The sequence below is a fragment of the Thamnophis elegans genome, chromosome 14 (assembly GCF_009769535.1).
Source record: "Thamnophis elegans isolate rThaEle1 chromosome 14, rThaEle1.pri, whole genome shotgun sequence".
NCBI lineage: Eukaryota > Metazoa > Chordata > Lepidosauria > Squamata > Colubridae > Thamnophis > Thamnophis elegans.
Window position 1 is genome coordinate 297,931 of NC_045554.1, and position 15,600 is coordinate 313,530.

The following is a 15,600-nucleotide window of genomic DNA, read 5'->3' on the forward strand; positions in this document are numbered from 1 at the left end:
AAGAAAGGTTGTCCAAATTTGGCCTCACTCTGTGCACCCATCAAGCTCCACATCTGCTCCCAGGGCATCTCCACCTGCTTCAAAGACGACACCGGAGAATCGCCCACAAAAAAAAACCCTTTAATCCAAGACAGTTAAAACGACCGGCTGATGTGCTGTTCAATAAATAAGGAGACGGGCCAATACAAACGCCTTTCGGCGGAGGGAGAACTTGCTTACACGACAGGCAGGCACACAGGAACGATGGAGATGCGCTATTCAGAAAGCATAAACTGAAACACGGATGAAACTGCATCGTGGGCATTTTCAAGCAAGAGGTGGTTGGAAAGCAGAAAACCTTTCAGGGAGATGCTACGCTGGGCCTGGCACGGAAATGGTCCTTCCACTTGGAAGACAAGAGGCCACCTGCAACACAGCCCACAGACGCCACAGGCCTCTGACACAAGCCACCTCATTGCAATGTGGCCTCACCAACTGAGCACATTCTGAAGGGTGTTTATTACATCACGATGGTGTTGCTTGTCCTCATGATTGACCCTTGGCCCTTCTGACGTCCCTAAACTTTCACCTCAGATGGTGCCATCAGGGAGCTGAGGGGGTCCCCAGAGAAGGGCAAGCTCTGCCTGAGGTGCCCGTAATCTTGTAGGCCGAGTTGCCTTCGGCGGCGCAACCAGCCCTTCTGCCCAAGGCCTGCTGGGAGCAAAGAACAGCACCTCTGCACCTCTCCAAACTCTGCAGGGCTCCCCGCAGCCAGCAAGATGTAAACTCTGCCAGCAAGGCCCCCCCTCCCCCACATCTCTTTTTCAAAGCCCTTTTCCTGTGTGTGTGCACGCACACACACACACACAATCTGCCTAAACTCCCCAGGTCCAAGGAAGGTTTCCTCTTGGAGTGCCAGCTGAAGAGCTAAAATGTGAAAACTTGGCCAATATTGGGAGAATGGAACACCTGGAAATGCAACTGTCCCAGGGCAGGCAGGAGAGAGGACCTTCATCGGGGCCTCCCAGACTCTTCCTACCAACAAATACAGGCCAAGAGTTCCAGTTCAGCACTAAAGGTGTCAGCCTGCTGCTTTCTTCAGTGTTTGGGTAAGTGGTGACCAGGAGCACATGCCTTCCGGGAGAATCAGTTGGGTTATGTAAACTGCCTGGGGATGCAGGTCTTGGGGGGGTGATGCTACTTGTGCAGGGGGGAGCGGGGAGGCTCCCCACAGCACCTTTCCAGAAGGATCAGCACTGCTGGCCCTCGAGACAGCTGGAGCTCATCCATGAGAGGGGGAGCCATACTTTCCCTCTGCTACTGAGGGGCCGGAGATGACCTGCAAGGCTGAACGCCCGGCCCTTTGTCCCAAGAGTTTAGACTGGGGACTACTCGCTTGTGCAAACCACGGCTGGCCCCCTGGAGGTCCAACGGGCCAAAAGGACTTAAAATGGCCCATTTTGCGAGGTCTGTTCAAGGCTCCTGCTTCCACTGGGAAGGAGAGGGGCTCCACTGCAGTTGCCCTCTGGGGCCCAAGAGGGAGAGCAGGGCAGCCTTTCGGGCCTTGACTTGGGGGCATTTCCCAACCCCAGCTCTTCCCCTACTTCCCGTCCACACTTCAAGGCCAAGCTCAGACTAGCAGAAAGCAAGATGTACAGGAGGGTCTGTCCTTTGGCACACACACATTTTAGCCTGAAAGAGCCAAAGACACCCCTGGGCATGAACTGCTCAGCCAAGGGAGGAGCTCCTGAAAGGGACAAAGAGGTGCCAAGCAACGGCCACCTGGGAGGCCTCAGCTGCCAACAGTCCACTCGGTTCTAAGGCGCCCCTCGTGCCAAGCATCTCGCCGCTGCAAAAAGGCTGGTTGGGGGCAGAGCAGCCAGGCCATTGCGCTGCAGTGCTGGGGCAGCAAAACTGCCTGTTTTCCTTCTGCTCAGGGTGAAGAGGGGAAAGCAGCAGCAGGAGGAGCAGGAGGAGCAGGAGGAATTCTGCCAAGTCCACAAACGGTTGAGGGTTGGAGCCATGTCAGCTGTGCAACCGCAGGGATGCAGAGAAGGACTCCCTAGAAGAGAAGCAGGATTTGGGCCCGTCAGTGTGCAGGCATCTGCTCTGCCAGCCAAAAACAAATAACTTTACAGGAACAGAGAGGCAGCCGCTACTTGCTCCAACCCAGGAGTGTTTTATGACCCAGATGGTTGATGAATTAACTAGCAAAGGACACGGAGGGCAACCCTCCCAGGAACACCTGAGCCAAACTGTCTCTCCCCCCTCGCCCCATTGGAATGTATGACTAAAATTACTTTTCCCTTATGTTGGTGACAAGGGAGGAAGGCCCAGGCGGCTTTTGGAAAAGAGAAACATCATAGCAATGATGATCACCATCAGCCCCTGCGTGTCCTGGTTCCCCGGGGTCACAAAACAAGGCAGTGGGCGGGCTGGGGCGTTGCCTACCTTCAGGTCACATAGTCCGGCTATATTCAATGCCGCTCTTGGCTGAAATGCCCGACCAAGGCAAAAGGCTGCAGAGGATGCTCTGGGCTTGGCGATAAATCCGCTGGGGAATTGTGCAGGGGCTCAGATTGGCCAAAGTCGAGCCGATGTGCTGAAGATAGTCAGTGCCCTGCGGTTAAGGAAGCCACCAGACCAGGAGAGCAGCTAAAAGCCAGAGGGGATCCTGTGGCCCCCACTGTTGCCCACGAGTGTCAAGGCAAAGACCTGATGATTTTGCTCTGAGTACCAGGTAAAAAAAATGGGCCTCAGCCTTTGGCTCCTCCTCACCTGGACCCGGGAGGTCGTTCCTCAAAACTCACAGACTGGCCAAGGGGCTGCCAGATCATTAGCAAAGGATATAAAATTGTCCACGGCGGGTGTCCCCCATTGATGTAGAGAACGTAGGTGAAGCCATCTTTGAGGACCCCTCGGATGGAATAATAGTAGGGCAAGTAATGATGCTGCTTAAAGTCTCTGTTTTCGTAGAAATGTATTGCCGTGTTGTTGGTGGTCAGGACATGCAGGTAAATGGCCTTGCAATGATCCTGGGCAGTGGTCGAAATGTGATCTTTCAGGCTTTCCAACAGAAGAGAACCTGCCACCAGACCAGCAGCCTTGTTAGAAAGGACCCACTGCCATTGTATTGGCACAGGGTTTAAACAGATCAATTCACAGATAACTGGCTCTTTATTCTGGAACAGGAATTGCTGAACATTCCTTCTCCACTGCCAGGCCATCCACTTCCACACCGGGGAATCCATATAGGGTGGGATCTTGCCAGAACAGTGGACACGCACGATTACACAATAGGGTCAGACAAATAAGATCCACATATACTTTACAATGTAGCTCTTGCTCTCCTGACACACATACGTAGCCAGTTTGTTTATAACATTTAAATACTTGCAAACAATATAAATATTAAAAATATGGTTACCTATGCCATGCTTTCGAAATTCTTTCACCACTCCTAGGCTTAGAATGTAAGCAACTTGAGTATCAACTGGAAAACCAGAAGCTAAAATATCACCATCCTAGAGAGAAACCCAAGAGAAAGACACAGTGAGGATACAAATGCACCAAGCCTCTTTTCAAGCACACTCAATGTCTATTGAATGTCTGGGAATGGTTTGGGTAGGAAGGCAGGAGAGGAGGATTTGGCAAATTTCCCCTTATGCTCAAAGGGTTAAAAGAAGAGGAAAGGAAGCAGGTGGTCCCAAACAAATACCAAGCGTTAGTAGGGCAGACCATGAAGTCCGCCCCAAGTCTCTGTTACTGACGCAGTCTGTGCCCTTTACAGCTTCACAATAAAAGCCTGGAGATTAGGGAGTTGCCCCGTCATTGGGAAGCACAAGAATGATTTGGCGGGGACGCCAGGAGGGTGCAAAGGCCTAAGAGAAGCAAAGGCCGTGCAGGGCGGAGCCTCAGTATTTACCTCCTTGTGCACTTTGGCTCGACTCTTGATCTCAGCAACTATCATGCCCACAATGGTGCCACGGTAAGTCGCAGCCAGGGAAAAGAACTTTTGGTTGGAGGTGATGTCCTGATACCATGAGTCAGGGTATCTGTGGAACAACAGTGCAGTAGTGAAAGAAAGGAACCAATGATTTTCACATATGCAGGGATACCCGTCTCAAACCTCAACATCCCAATAAAAAGAAAATGCTGGTCATTAAAAATGGTAGAGAAAACCTCTGCACTACTTAACGCCCGTCAAAACACTTTTGTTTACTAGGAAAATTTCTGAGATATTTATAGAATTCATTTTAGTAAATTCTTAAAATACATTTTAATCGTATTTACTACATATATCATGCAAATTCCAGTTTTATTTTATCCTAAAATGCAAGATGTTTCCTCTTTAGTCTTTTATGAATCCTACAATTTCACTGTCACTAACAAATCCTCCAAAAACATATGGGCCTCCTCCCCAGTGGCGCCTAACTGTTCTGTGCTCATGACAGGCTCCCAGCAGTAAGATCTAGGCAAGGGCAGATTGAATGGTCTTATTGCTGGGTAGGGAGTTGAAGGAGATGATAATTTTATTCATGAAAACATTATCACCTCCTTATCAACTGTAAGCGGAAACCCAGTTCCATGCTCCCTTTTACATAGTTCAAGGACAGATTTCATTCTGGCCTAGCAAGTGGCTACGGGCAGACAAATGCAACATACTCAATGGGGAACCAATCACCACACAGCTGTTTGACTGTGCCTATGTCATCATGACACAAAAGACGAAGGTATATCTCGCTGAGTGCAGTCGGAGGCACCTCCTCTGTCATTCACACCTGCAAGGAAAAGAGAGACAGTTCATGGGGCTGAGGGTTTCACTGCTAGGATCCTGTTCATCAGTCCTAGCCCAAATCAAGATGTTCTAAAACTGCAGGAGTCCAGGCTCCAAAGCCCCCAAATATTGTAATATAGTTCCTTGTGTAAGTGTGTGTCCCCCATGGCCCAGTTCATACTGGGGCTTGCAGAGCCACGCTGAATCACACAGGAGAAAACAAACTCCTACAACGCCATAACATCCTGATAGTGCATAACATAACATTCTGAGATGTGCCCTACCATTGACATCCAGGATTTAAACCATATATAGACTGAGCAGTAGATTAGAAATTGTAGTTTTACAGGCTGTTTTTAACCACATGCTGATTGCTCCTCCTGCCTTTGTCCTATCTCAATAAAAGGGGCTCTCAGACCCCCAATCTGGGTCGCTCCATCCCGAGAAAGGTTCTCCTGTCTTTTCTCACCATTGGCCTCATGGGCGAACCACGGGAACTTTACACCCAAGCCTGTTATCTACTCAAGCAAATTATCCGCTGCTTCTTTTGAGCTACAATCCTTTTCCCACAGGAAATTACTGATCAATATTAAGCCAGTAAGGTCTGACGGGCTGAGGAGGCATGGCTAAAACAATACTTAGCAAAATGCTATAGTAAGACTAAGCTGCTTGACCAAGTAAAAGAGAGCAAGAGTACATGTGTGTTACATGAGATGGTAAGTTGATACCACACTCTACTCTTAAACAAAAGTGCCAAAAAGCCACATTAGTTACATGACAAAATTAAACCTCACCCAGGGATGTAGGTAATAATTAGGCTGCTATTGCATAAAGCACTATAAATAACCGTGTACACCTACAGCAATGCAGACATTTGCCTGTCAGGATCGAGGGAAATTAAAAATACACGAGGTCAGTTGTACAGATAATGGAAAGGAAAACAGCAAAACTGCTCGTCTTTATTCTCTCCAGAACATCTCTGAAGTTATTCCACGCGCGGATCTAAGGTTGATTTATTTCAATGGAAATCCCTCTTCCCCTACAACGCAACTGAATCCACACTTCCCTCCAAAGTCAATCGAGGCCTCCATCCCCCCCAGGGATTTTGGGGGGCGGGGGGGGGGGAGACAGCCATTAAGCCCGTATTTCCCAGCAAGCGTTACTGGAGGAGGCGCTTTTCTTTAGAAGGGTCCGCCTCCCCGACTGACGCGAAGCAGCCCAGCAAGCGGGTCAACCATTCTCCGCTCCGCTCAATAACGCCGGAGGCTTATCAGCAAAAGGCCTTCCGTCCCGTTGGCTGCGCTTGGAAAACCGAGGCGCGTCTTTGCTCCAGCGCCCTTCGACCCCTTCGCCGCCCGTTCTCGGCCAGCCGAGGCCTTCCGAAGGCGGCTGATCTGCCTTCCCCTGGCCCATCCGGCCGGGGGCTCGCTCGGGCCTTTGGGGAGCGGGGCTCCTCCTGCCCTGGCCGGCGAAGAGGGGCAGCCGGGGAACCTCCGGCCAACACCCGTCCAGCAGGGCCGCGCTACCGCCGGGACCCCTGGAATGCCCGCGGCTGCGGGGCTCCGGCGGGCGAGGCGCGCTTCCCGGGCGGTGGCCAGGGCGAGTCTCTGCCCCGCGAGAAGCGCCGGCCCTCACGGCCGCTCACCTGAGAAGGGGCGGCGGCTGCCCCGGCTCCTCGCTCAGCGCATCCCGGACCAGACGCAGCGAGACGGCGGCGGCGAAGCACCCCGCAACAAGGCACCGCCCCATTGGCCGCCGCAAAGGGTCACATGACTCGCGTGACCCGAGGAGGCGGGCCGACGCATGCGTAACAGCTCCGTCGAGCGCCGCTTCCGCCGGCCGATCCTCCACGCCCAGAAGCAGTCTACCGGCTGCGCCCTTCGCCCGGTCTCCCGGGGGGAACGGAGCCCGCAGTCCAGCTCGGCTCTGATCCCGACCGTGAAGGCGCCATCGTTGCCGTTCTCACTCCCCCAGGCAGAAGCCCAGGAGGGCAGCTCCGCTCATCGGCAGAGAAATACCGGAATTCCTGATCTGATGGCTCTGAACAGAAGCAGCCAAGGAGCAAATCTTCCTGGCATTGAGGTGCAGCCTATTGACTTCCACCTCCGGCAAACCTCAGCCTCCTCCCTCGGTGGCATCAGAAGCAAAACCCTAAGGAAGAACTCCAGCCAAAAGGTCACCGGAATAAACTTTAAACTTTGCTGCCTCTCAAAAGAGAAATTAAGAGAAATAAGTCGTATCCCTTTGTCCTAATTATTCCTGGGTCAGAGCAGAAGGCTGCTTCCCAAAAGCAATTTGGGCAAAACACCCACTCTTCTCTGCTGCAAAGCCGATTCCTTCCACTTTGATTAATATATGTCGTCCAGCCATATTTCAAAGACTGAAAGAGCATCACTGTTTACATCATGAAGTAATCTGGGCTTTAAAACAAGTTCTTATTAACACGTTTCTGATTTCTGTGAAACTTCAAGGCTTCAACATTTAACCATGAAATGCATTTAGGACTGGAAAGTCATCTCTTGATGATGTCATATACTTTTAAAGGGAGGGGCCTTTGCTACAGAATGCAAACACTTCCAACTACTTTTCATAAAATATTCCCAATCATAATTTGCCAGGTAACTAAAAAGATATTTCAGTGAACATTTTCTCTAATCAAATTTGGATTTACTATCCAACTCCTTGTATAGAAAATGCTAGAGACCGCACGTTTTAAAGCAGAAATCTGTTTTTAAAAATGCACTCAGGTTTTTCACATAAAAGCTTACAAAAGCTTCACCCAAAAGCTTACAAAATGTAATTTAGCTCTCCTTTTGCCATTTTTACATAACTATCCACTCCTTTTGGTTAGGGGACAGGAAAAAAAAAAGATACCCAAAAAGGTAACTCCCCCCCCCCAAAAAAAACCCCACAATCCTGCCTTCCTCTGTAGTTAAAAATCATACCAAGTCAACAATCGGAAGGAAAAGACTCTTGCCCATTCAAAAACTGGAACTGTACATCTTGTGGCCAATCCATTATGCCTGCATCAGTGATAATTCCGCGTTGTTAATATCCAGCACCATCAGTTCTCTCCTCCGAGAAAAGACAATCTCTTTCTCTAAGACTTCTTTCTCTAATAAATATAAAAACCCACCCACCCGCCATCCCAGCAGGCCCCAAAACCATGGCCTCTCTTTCTAAGGCTTCCACTCCAGCGGCATGGAAAAGATGAAGCGCTGGAGCCTTCAGCGAATGGGCCGGTATGGAAATGCCATGCCTGGCATGAAGGCCTGCGCTGGGTGAGCAGGGAGAGCGGCGTGGGCAGGGTATCCAAGCGGAGGGGTATGGATGGCGGGATAAAATCCTGGGGGCAGAGCAGCGTGGGCTGGCGGTTGGACGGGACCTGAAATCACCAGCTGGAGCAAGCTGCGGAGGAAGGAGAGACACGCCTCAGTGGTGGATGGGTTAGCATCGCCCCCCCTGTCCCGCTTCCGTGAAGCATGGCACACTTCCTTACTTGTTATGTGGCAGCCCAGAGCACACCGTCCTTAGATTCTCTGAAAGCAGAGGACAAAGTCGTTAGAATAAGGGGTGAAAACCAATGCGGTCCTTCTGCTGTATTAAAACTGCCCCACCCAAGGCTGCCCACCCCCATTACGTAAGAGAAGGCTACGGGAGCATTAGGGAAATGAGCAGATCTGGAAATAGAGATGTTCCACTTTGTCCCCCGCTTTCCTCTGCTCAGAAGCGCATCCTCGGGTTGACCATTCATGCAAATACTTACCTCTCGTCCAAAGCAACACTCCAGAGGCCATGGCCACCTGCAAGATCTGGGCCAGCCGGTCCAGGGCCAGCTCGATCTCCTCGGCTGCGTGGAGAGGGTTCAGCTTGTCGGAGAGAAGGCGCACGTCCTCCACCAGGGAAGCCATTTGCTCCCCCGTCACCAGCCCCAGGCGTCCATAGAGGTTCTTCTCGGTCAAGTGCCCCTGAAGCAGCATCAGCACCTGAAGGATGCTGAGGTGCAGCTTGGAGTAAAGCAGGTGGCAGTCCCTGTCGAGGCTGTCGGGCAAGCCCACCTTCCCGCCAAGAGCCCCGTTGGAGGGAGGCGGCTTCTGTCTCTTGCAAGCCAACGGGGCTTTCACGCACCAGCAGATCAGGCCACAGAGCGGGGTGAGCTCCAGAAAGCCAATGGGTGGGCTTGTTACAATTGGTGCGTTCAGAAAGGTGATCAGGATCAACCGGGGGTCTTCAAAGATCCAGGAGACGACCATCTCCAGCAAATCGGGGGAAGGGATGAGCTCATCTGGAAAAGGGTGGTAAAATGTTGGTGAGGAGATAGCCAATCAACATGTGGCTCAGCTACCAATACTCTTGGACCCTTGGCTGGGAAACAGGTTGGGATTTTTTAAATCTTACCTTTATTAGTAACTCAAGGCGGTGAACACAATCAGTGCTCCTTCCTTCTATTTCCACACAACCACAACCCTGTGAGGTGGGTTGGGCTGAGAGGCAGCGACTGGTCCAAAGTCACCCAGCTGGCTTGCTTGCCCCCAGGGAGGTCTAGAACTCCCCACCTCCTGGTCTCTAGGCCAGTACCTGAACTATTAAGCCAAAGTCGATCTCCTTTGTTCTAGATCTGGACATTAGCTTCTCCTTACTTCCAGATGCCACCTCTGCCATTGTCGGTCACAAGCGTTTCAACAACGGTCACATTTATCTCACTACAACTGGTGGGAACCTCTCCATACCATTTCCCTGTGAAACACCCAAGGCAGCTAATAACGCATAAAGGTGAATAAGGACTGAATAACTTCGTGTTAGCGAAGTAAAAGGAACACAAACACTTTGATAGGCCAGAAGAGAAGAGCCAACTACCACCGGGCGGATGGGTGCACACAAGCACTCACTGCAGCAACTGGGATCCCCAGAAGGAGCCCCGAGGTTATGGGAAAGCTGGATCACCCCTGGCCCTGCCCAGGAACCTGCAGGCCTTTGTACAGCCAATAACAACGTCCCAGGCAGGCGCAGGCATTGGGACCAGCTGGGACTCTTGGAGCAAGGACCCCTGAATGTGGGCAAGCAGCCCCCGCGTACCCGAGGACAGGTCGTAGAGCATGGCGGCGGCCGTGATGAACTGGCAGCAGAACCGAGGGCTGGCGCTGAAGATGTGCTGGAGGGTCTGGACCGAGCCGGGCCCCAGGCTGCAGTAGTCGTCCACTAGCGCCCGCGCCAGCCTCACGCAGAAGACGGCCGGGGTGCGCTGCAAGAGAGGGGCCAGAGCCGCGTCAGGGTGAGGCCGGCTGGGCTCCCCGCCCACCCGCCCCCCCCGCCCGCCTCCCGGGGGCGCACCTGCAGCCAGGAGGCCACGCACTCGAGCACGGGCACCCGGCCGACGGCCACGGCCACGGAGACCAGCTTGCCCAGCAGCGCCATGCGGCTGTCGTCCGCCTTGTTGCCCTGCGGGGCGAAGAGCGCCGAGAAGACCACCTGCCGCACCGCTTCCTTGCTCTGCTCCTGGAAGTAGCCGCAGAGCGTCTCCAGCAGCTGCAGCTCCTGCACCGCCGTCAGCCTCTGCGGGGACAGCGGGGCGTCAGGCGCGCAGCCCCCACCGCCCCCCCGGGACCCCCGCCCGCCCCCCCTCCCTCCCTGCCTCCCTCCCGCCCACCTTGGGCTGCGCCCCGCTGCGCTCCTGCAGCGCCTGGAAGACGAACTCCTCCAGCAGCTCCACCGGGCCCGCGTCCCCGGCCGGCAGCGCCGCCGCGCTCTGCAGCTGCCCGCTGACCAGCACGTCCAGGTGGTAGAGCGCCTCCTTGGCGGCGCTCAGCGCGTCCCGGCGGAGCAGCGCGTGGCGGACCTCGCCGCTCATGGCCGACCTCGCCGCCGGCCCCGCCGTCGCGCACGACGGAGGCCCGCCCGGGCCAAAAAGGGCGCGCCTCCGCAGCGCCCCCTGCCGGCAGCCCCGCGCGCCGCGCCCGCCTGTCTCGGGGCTGCGTGGTTGATGGGGGGGTGGGGGGGCGCGGAGAGCGGGGTTCCAGTCCGCCCGCCGGGAAGCCAGGAAGGGCCGAACCCCGACCGCGATGCCTCGGCCTTCTTGCCCCCGTCGTTCCGGGGAGCCGCCCCTGCCAACCCCCTGGGAAGCTGCCACGCTGGCCGGCTTGGCCCGGGAGCTGAGAAGCCGGCAGGTGCGCTTCAAGGTCCCTCTCGGCCAGGTGTCGCCCCGAGGCCTTGATCCGGAGCTGCGGCCGCCAGGGCAGAGCGTGGTGGGCGAGGAGGCGCAGCCCAGAGGGCGGAAGAGCCCCGGGGGTCCTGGACATCCTCTTGGGGGTGGGCAGCGCATCTCCTCGGTCCTCCCCTGGCAGAAAGCGCCCTGCTCGCTCTTCAGCCTTCCCCCCCCCCTCCACACGATCAGACTCCATCCGTCTGGAGGGTCTCCGTGCCCTCCTTGTCTCCTGCCCCCCTTGCTCTGGTCTTCCACGCAGCCATTGGGCATCGGTGTTAAAGCGCTTGGCATTGCAAGCAGCGGTCTGGGTGCTGCTGGTAGAACCCGCATTCGTATCACTTAGGGAGTTTCCCCACATTTTCTCTGCCGTTGGGGCAAGGCCCCTGTGCATGGGGCCATATAGCTGCTGACATTGTCAAGGAGGGACGTGCCCAATGCCAACAGCTGCTCAGATAAGAAACAGAATAAACAGCTGCCAAGGCCAGGGGTCCAGCCTATTTAAGGGAGCTGGGAAATCTGTGATCCCCCTAGCAGGACTGGACCTGGGCAGGTAAGGAGCAGCTCTGTCCCTCCTGGAGCATTTTTTGTAGCCCTCCTTTGGCTGACCCAGAGCATCGGGGGACACCAGCACTAGGGCCGAGATATTTCTGACCCTCAGAGCTTGGCTGGCAGAGGGAGCAGGATACTCCCATTTAGGCATCACCTGCCTCCTGAGCCCACCTAGAGAGCCAGGTGGGGGTGAAGGTGCTGGCCTTAAAACCAAGAGCGGGTAAGTTTGGCCTTCGGTACCTCTCAGATTGGTGCTTTTGTCCCCAGTTCTGGCATGCCTTTCCATGCCTTCACCTGGCTACCACTCTGCCCTATCTGCCTACCAGGGAAACGGGCCCTAACAATGCAGCAATGCTACCTTTAGAAATTCCCAGCCACGGGACAGCAGAGCATGCAAAATCCTCTTTGGGGGGAAATGTTCATTTCCCAGCTTGCTTTTAGCCCATTCTTTGCCTGGCTGAGATGCTCATAATCGCCAATCCCCAGGGCATCCTGTTCTGTCAGCTAATCAAGTGAAAACCTTCCAAATTCTCCTCTGACTTTCCCCAGGGGTGGTGAAGCGCCCTCCCCTGCCCCACGTGTAAGTTTCCAAATTCCAGTGGTGCCACCTCCTGCCATTTGCAACGGTTCTGTGGCATTTGTGGGTACCTGAAGTTACAGAGTGTGGCATATGCCCCTGTTGTAAGTTAACAAAGCGAATTCCCCTTGCATTTGACCAATGGCCGAGCACATCTGCTGCAGAGGTTCATGCCACTACAAGCATTGTTCCAGGCCAGCTTTCTTTTTCACCCTGTTTGGATAATGTCCTATCAACGCACCGGGAATGCTTCCCGTTTGCCCTGAAGTGGAAAGGCCGAGAGCAGCGCAGGGCCCAGCTGCCTCCTGGGGGCGCCAGTGTCGCACCCTCCGTGCTCCCTTCTCTTCTACAGGACGAGGCCATGAAGACCCTCTTGCTGGCGCTCCTTGGGGTGGCTTCCCTCTTGCAGCTCACCCTCTCCCTGAGAATCGGCGCTTTCAACATCAGGGCTTTTGGGGACAAAAAGCTCTCCAACCAGACCATCTCCAGCTCCATTGTCAGAGTGAGTCCCTCTGACTGCACCGGGGAGGCTCTCCTCGGGCAGCCTGGCCCACCGTCCTCTCGTGCCCATTCGTGGCCCAGGAGCAGCCTTCCTTGGGCTGAGGGTCCAGCTGCCTCAGAGCTCGCCTGCCCCACTGGGTCAGATCCCGCTCTCTCGCCCTGCTGGCCCAGAGCTGCCTGCCTTCGGTTGCTGCAGACAGACAGGTTCCTCCGCTTTGTCCCTCCAGATCCTGACAGCCTACGACCTTGCCCTGATCCAGGAAGTCCGAGATACCGACCTGAGTGCGGTCAAGAAGCTGATGCAGCTAATCAATGGGTGAGTTTGACAGCTGCTGAGGGGGACGAGCCCCTTTTGGCATGTGGAACAAAGCAGAGTGTGGAACACACACACACACACACAGACACGGCATAAGCCCAGGGAAGGAGGGCAAAGTCCTAGCAAACGCTTTTTCCTGGCAGTGGATTTTTCCTTTGGGGGACCCTTGAGTACGTATAGAGTTCGCCAGGCCTGGTGGAGATGACCCCCCCCTCCCAATATGATCTTTCTTCACCAGGGCATTGCCAGATCCCTTCGGCTACCTGATCAGCAAACCACTGGGGCGCAACAGCTATAAGGAGCGGTACCTCTTCATTTACAGGTGAGGCCTCAGATAGGACCCAGGTGGAAACATCACCCGGGCAGCTGCCAAAGAGATTCGGAAGATAGGTGCCAATCTCCTGCTGCCAGTCAGTTTCTGGATCTCAGCAAGTCTCCTTTTGTTCACTATTCCGTGCATTTCTCTTACACACACACACACACACACACAGACACCAGGCTTTGAAGTCCTTTGCTTTGTTTTGTATAGGCTGTTTTTCTGGTTTGATCTTAATGCCCTCAGACATCCTTGTTGGAAAGATGGGAGACCAATAAAAATAAATGCCCGGCGTCCCTCTGGTCCTCTCCCTTTCCACCCATCTGCCCCTCCAGCTTCCGAGGGGAAGATCTTTAACAGTGGGGGAGGACAAGAGCCATTGGAGGGAGAGAATCCAGTGGCCGCTATTCTCTTGGTCCAGGCAGGACAGAGTCTCTCCAGTGGACAGCTACTATTACGACGACGGCTGTGAGCCCTGTGGCAACGACGCCTTCAGCAGGGAGCCCTTCATTGTCAAATTTGCTGTCTCTCAAGCAGGTGAGCGGCGGCCCTGCTGGGCTTCTCAGGCGGCTGTAAGCTTGGCAAGCCAGACTGTGGCCGGCCGGCATCTCGGTATGGCTCAATGCAGCAAGGAGTAACGGCTGGTGCAGGAGAGTCCTCCCAAAACACAGGCCAAGCAACCTCTGGGGGAGGGGCAGCCCCACCCAGAAACCCACAGGAAGCACTTGGCAAAGGGAAGCATTTCGGCTGGTGGGGGGGTGTCTCTTCTATAAGCCACCACCTCTGTTTGCCACTCCCCCCCCCCCAGCGGTGGAAGAGCTGGTCCTGGTGCCCCTACATGCAGCGCCCGAAGCCGCAGTGACAGAGATCGACTCTCTCTATGACGTCTACCAGGATGTGAAAGACAGGTGGGGGACCACGGTAAGCGCCTCCCTTGGAGGGGCTACAGCCCCCCCCCCCATCAACACGAGAGCTGCGGCTGGTGTAACAGTTGCCATCCACCCCATTGCCGGGTAGACACATCCTACTCGTTCCCCTGGCAGGACGTCCTCCTCCTGGGAGACTTCAACGCTGGCTGTAATTACGTCCGGGCAGAGGACTGGCCCTCCATCCGCCTGCGTTCCAGCAAGGACTTCCAGTGGCTCATCCCAGACACGGCAGATACCACGGTGACCAACACCATCTGTGCCTATGACAGGTGGGGGGAATGGGGCCGCTCTCCATGGGGCAGAGGGGGGGATGGCGGGCACCCTTTTCTCCCCACCTCCCACCCTGGCAGCCGCTGCCTTCAGTACTCGCCAGTTGGCCATGGCTGGGACTGACTCCCACCCCAGCCAGCGCTCATCAGAGGCCCCCCTGGGAAGGCCAGGAGCAGCCTCAGAGCATCGACCTGCCCAGGTGCTAGAAGGCGCTAGCTCTTATTTGGGGAGGCGCCCGGAAGGACTTCCTTCCCCACACAACCGGCACAGTCCCGTTTTAAAACCATTTCCCTTGCTCCGCCCATGGTTAGCAAGCACACCTCTAGTTCCCTTCACAAAGCTTTCCGCTCTCCCTGAGCTTCCAGTCACCCTCGGGCTTCTTGTGCTCTTTCCCAATTGTGTCCGGCTGCAGAATTGTGGCAGTGGGTTCAAAGCTGGGAGAGAGCATCCTGCCTGCAACAGCGCAAGTGGACAACTTCCAGAAGACCCTGAAGTTGAGCTCCAAGGATGTGAGAGTTCGCAGCCTCTGGGGGAGAAGAGAGGGGAGGGGTGGAATATCTGGCAGGGGGTCAGGAGGGGTTGTCCGAACCTGAAAACTGCCTCCTTCCTGGGAGACACCCGGGGCCTCTCTGACCCTTCCCAAGAGAAAAACCACTTTAGTGGGTTGAAGCGGTTTGAGGCCAGGGGACGACCGCTGCTTTTGGGGCCCGGCTCTGCCACAGCCCCCCTCCTCACAAAAGAGGCCTGGAGGTTCCAAGGTTCTCCACCCTAAATAATGTGTCTCCAACACGAGACGCATTATGGAAGGTTTGTGGCCGGCTGCCCATTCTTGGACACAGCAGCACTGAGCCTGATCCAGATATTTGGCCCCTGCTCTGATGCGTGTTTGCCCCTGGCAGGCCTTGGCTGTAAGTGACCATTTTCCCGTGGAGGTGACCCTGAAATCCACCTGAGCCCTCCAGGCCCAGCCAGCCCGTCCAAAGAAGCCGCTCCGGTTCCCTCGGAGCTCAGCACAGCTCCCTTCACAGGCAGAACCTCGGCAGGCTCTCTTTCTGACACAGCGGAAGCTTAAATAATAAAAAGATCAACTGCATTCAAAGGCCTTTATGGATTTGATGAGCGACGGCAAAGTGCCAAAAGAGAAGCATTCACGGAGAACAAATGAGCACTTGGAGAACATGAAT

At 54.9% G+C, this 15,600-nt stretch overlaps 3 protein-coding genes across 6 annotated transcripts; 1 reads left to right on the plus strand and 2 right to left on the minus strand.

The window, feature by feature from the left end:
• Positions 1-103: 103 nt before the first annotated feature.
• On the minus strand, positions 104-7,361 carry NAA60 (N-alpha-acetyltransferase 60, NatF catalytic subunit). The gene is made up of 7 exons (XM_032230788.1): positions 6,402-7,361; positions 4,645-4,760; positions 3,905-4,034; positions 3,407-3,503; positions 2,830-3,064; positions 2,431-2,594; positions 104-2,041 (listed from the first exon to the last, which is right to left on the minus strand). Exons 2-6 carry the CDS (start codon positions 4,752-4,754, stop codon positions 2,438-2,440), a joined length of 729 nt encoding a protein of 242 aa, XP_032086679.1. The 5' UTR covers positions 4,755-4,760; positions 6,402-7,361; the 3' UTR covers positions 104-2,041; positions 2,431-2,437.
• Positions 7,362-7,464: 103 nt separating this feature from the next.
• C14H7orf26 (chromosome 14 C7orf26 homolog) lies at positions 7,465-10,662 on the minus strand. Of its 2 annotated transcripts, none has more exons than XM_032230779.1 (6): positions 10,404-10,662; positions 10,088-10,252; positions 9,833-9,998; positions 8,523-9,041; positions 8,256-8,295; positions 7,465-8,164 (listed from the first exon to the last, which is right to left on the minus strand). In XM_032230779.1, the coding sequence occupies exons 1-6, from the start codon at positions 10,602-10,604 to the stop codon at positions 7,984-7,986; spliced, it is 1,272 nt and encodes a 423-aa protein (XP_032086670.1). In that variant the 5' UTR covers positions 10,605-10,662; the 3' UTR covers positions 7,465-7,983. The 2 variants fall into 2 exon arrangements, with proteins under 2 accessions (XP_032086670.1, XP_032086669.1); XM_032230778.1 differs by having other exon boundaries at positions 10,088-10,309.
• Positions 10,663-10,731: 69 nt separating this feature from the next.
• LOC116517672 (deoxyribonuclease-1-like) lies at positions 10,732-15,591 on the plus strand. Of its 3 annotated transcripts, XM_032230783.1 has the most exons (9): positions 10,732-10,920; positions 12,437-12,586; positions 12,813-12,901; positions 13,140-13,223; positions 13,639-13,754; positions 14,026-14,138; positions 14,261-14,415; positions 14,829-14,925; positions 15,316-15,585. In XM_032230783.1, the coding sequence occupies exons 1-9, from the start codon at positions 10,816-10,818 to the stop codon at positions 15,367-15,369; spliced, it is 963 nt and encodes a 320-aa protein (XP_032086674.1). In that variant the 5' UTR covers positions 10,732-10,815; the 3' UTR covers positions 15,370-15,585. The 3 variants fall into 3 exon arrangements, with proteins under 3 accessions (XP_032086674.1, XP_032086671.1, XP_032086675.1); XM_032230780.1 differs by having other exon boundaries at positions 14,829-15,591; XM_032230784.1 differs by lacking the exon at positions 12,437-12,586 and having other exon boundaries at positions 14,829-15,591.
• Positions 15,592-15,600: the final 9 nt, after the last annotated feature.

Coding starts and splice junctions, on each gene's coding strand:
- NAA60 (XM_032230788.1), bottom strand. CDS start 4,754: ATGACAGAGGAGGTGCCTCCGACTGCACTCAGCGAGATATACCTTCGT. Junction 3,504..3,904: donor GAGCCAAAGTGCACAAGGAG/GTAAATACTGAG, acceptor GTTTCTCTCTAG/GATGGTGATATTTTAGCTTC. Junction 2,595..2,829: donor CACCCGCCGTGGACAATTTT/ATATCCTTTGCT, acceptor ACCGCAGGGCAC/TGACTATCTTCAGCACATCG.
- C14H7orf26 (XM_032230778.1), bottom strand. CDS start 10,604: ATGAGCGGCGAGGTCCGCCACGCGCTGCTCCGCCGGGACGCGCTGAGC. Junction 10,310..10,403: donor GCAGCGGGGCGCAGCCCAAG/GTGGGCGGGAGG, acceptor CTGTCCCCGCAG/AGGCTGACGGCGGTGCAGGA. Junction 9,999..10,087: donor GCGTGGCCTCCTGGCTGCAG/GTGCGCCCCCGG, acceptor CCTCTCTTGCAG/CGCACCCCGGCCGTCTTCTG.
- LOC116517672 (XM_032230780.1), top strand. CDS start 10,816: ATGCCTCGGCCTTCTTGCCCCCGTCGTTCCGGGGAGCCGCCCCTGCCA. Junction 10,921..12,436: donor GGGAGCTGAGAAGCCGGCAG/GTGCGCTTCAAG, acceptor TCTCTTCTACAG/GACGAGGCCATGAAGACCCT. Junction 12,902..13,139: donor CTGATGCAGCTAATCAATGG/GTGAGTTTGACA, acceptor TTTCTTCACCAG/GGCATTGCCAGATCCCTTCG.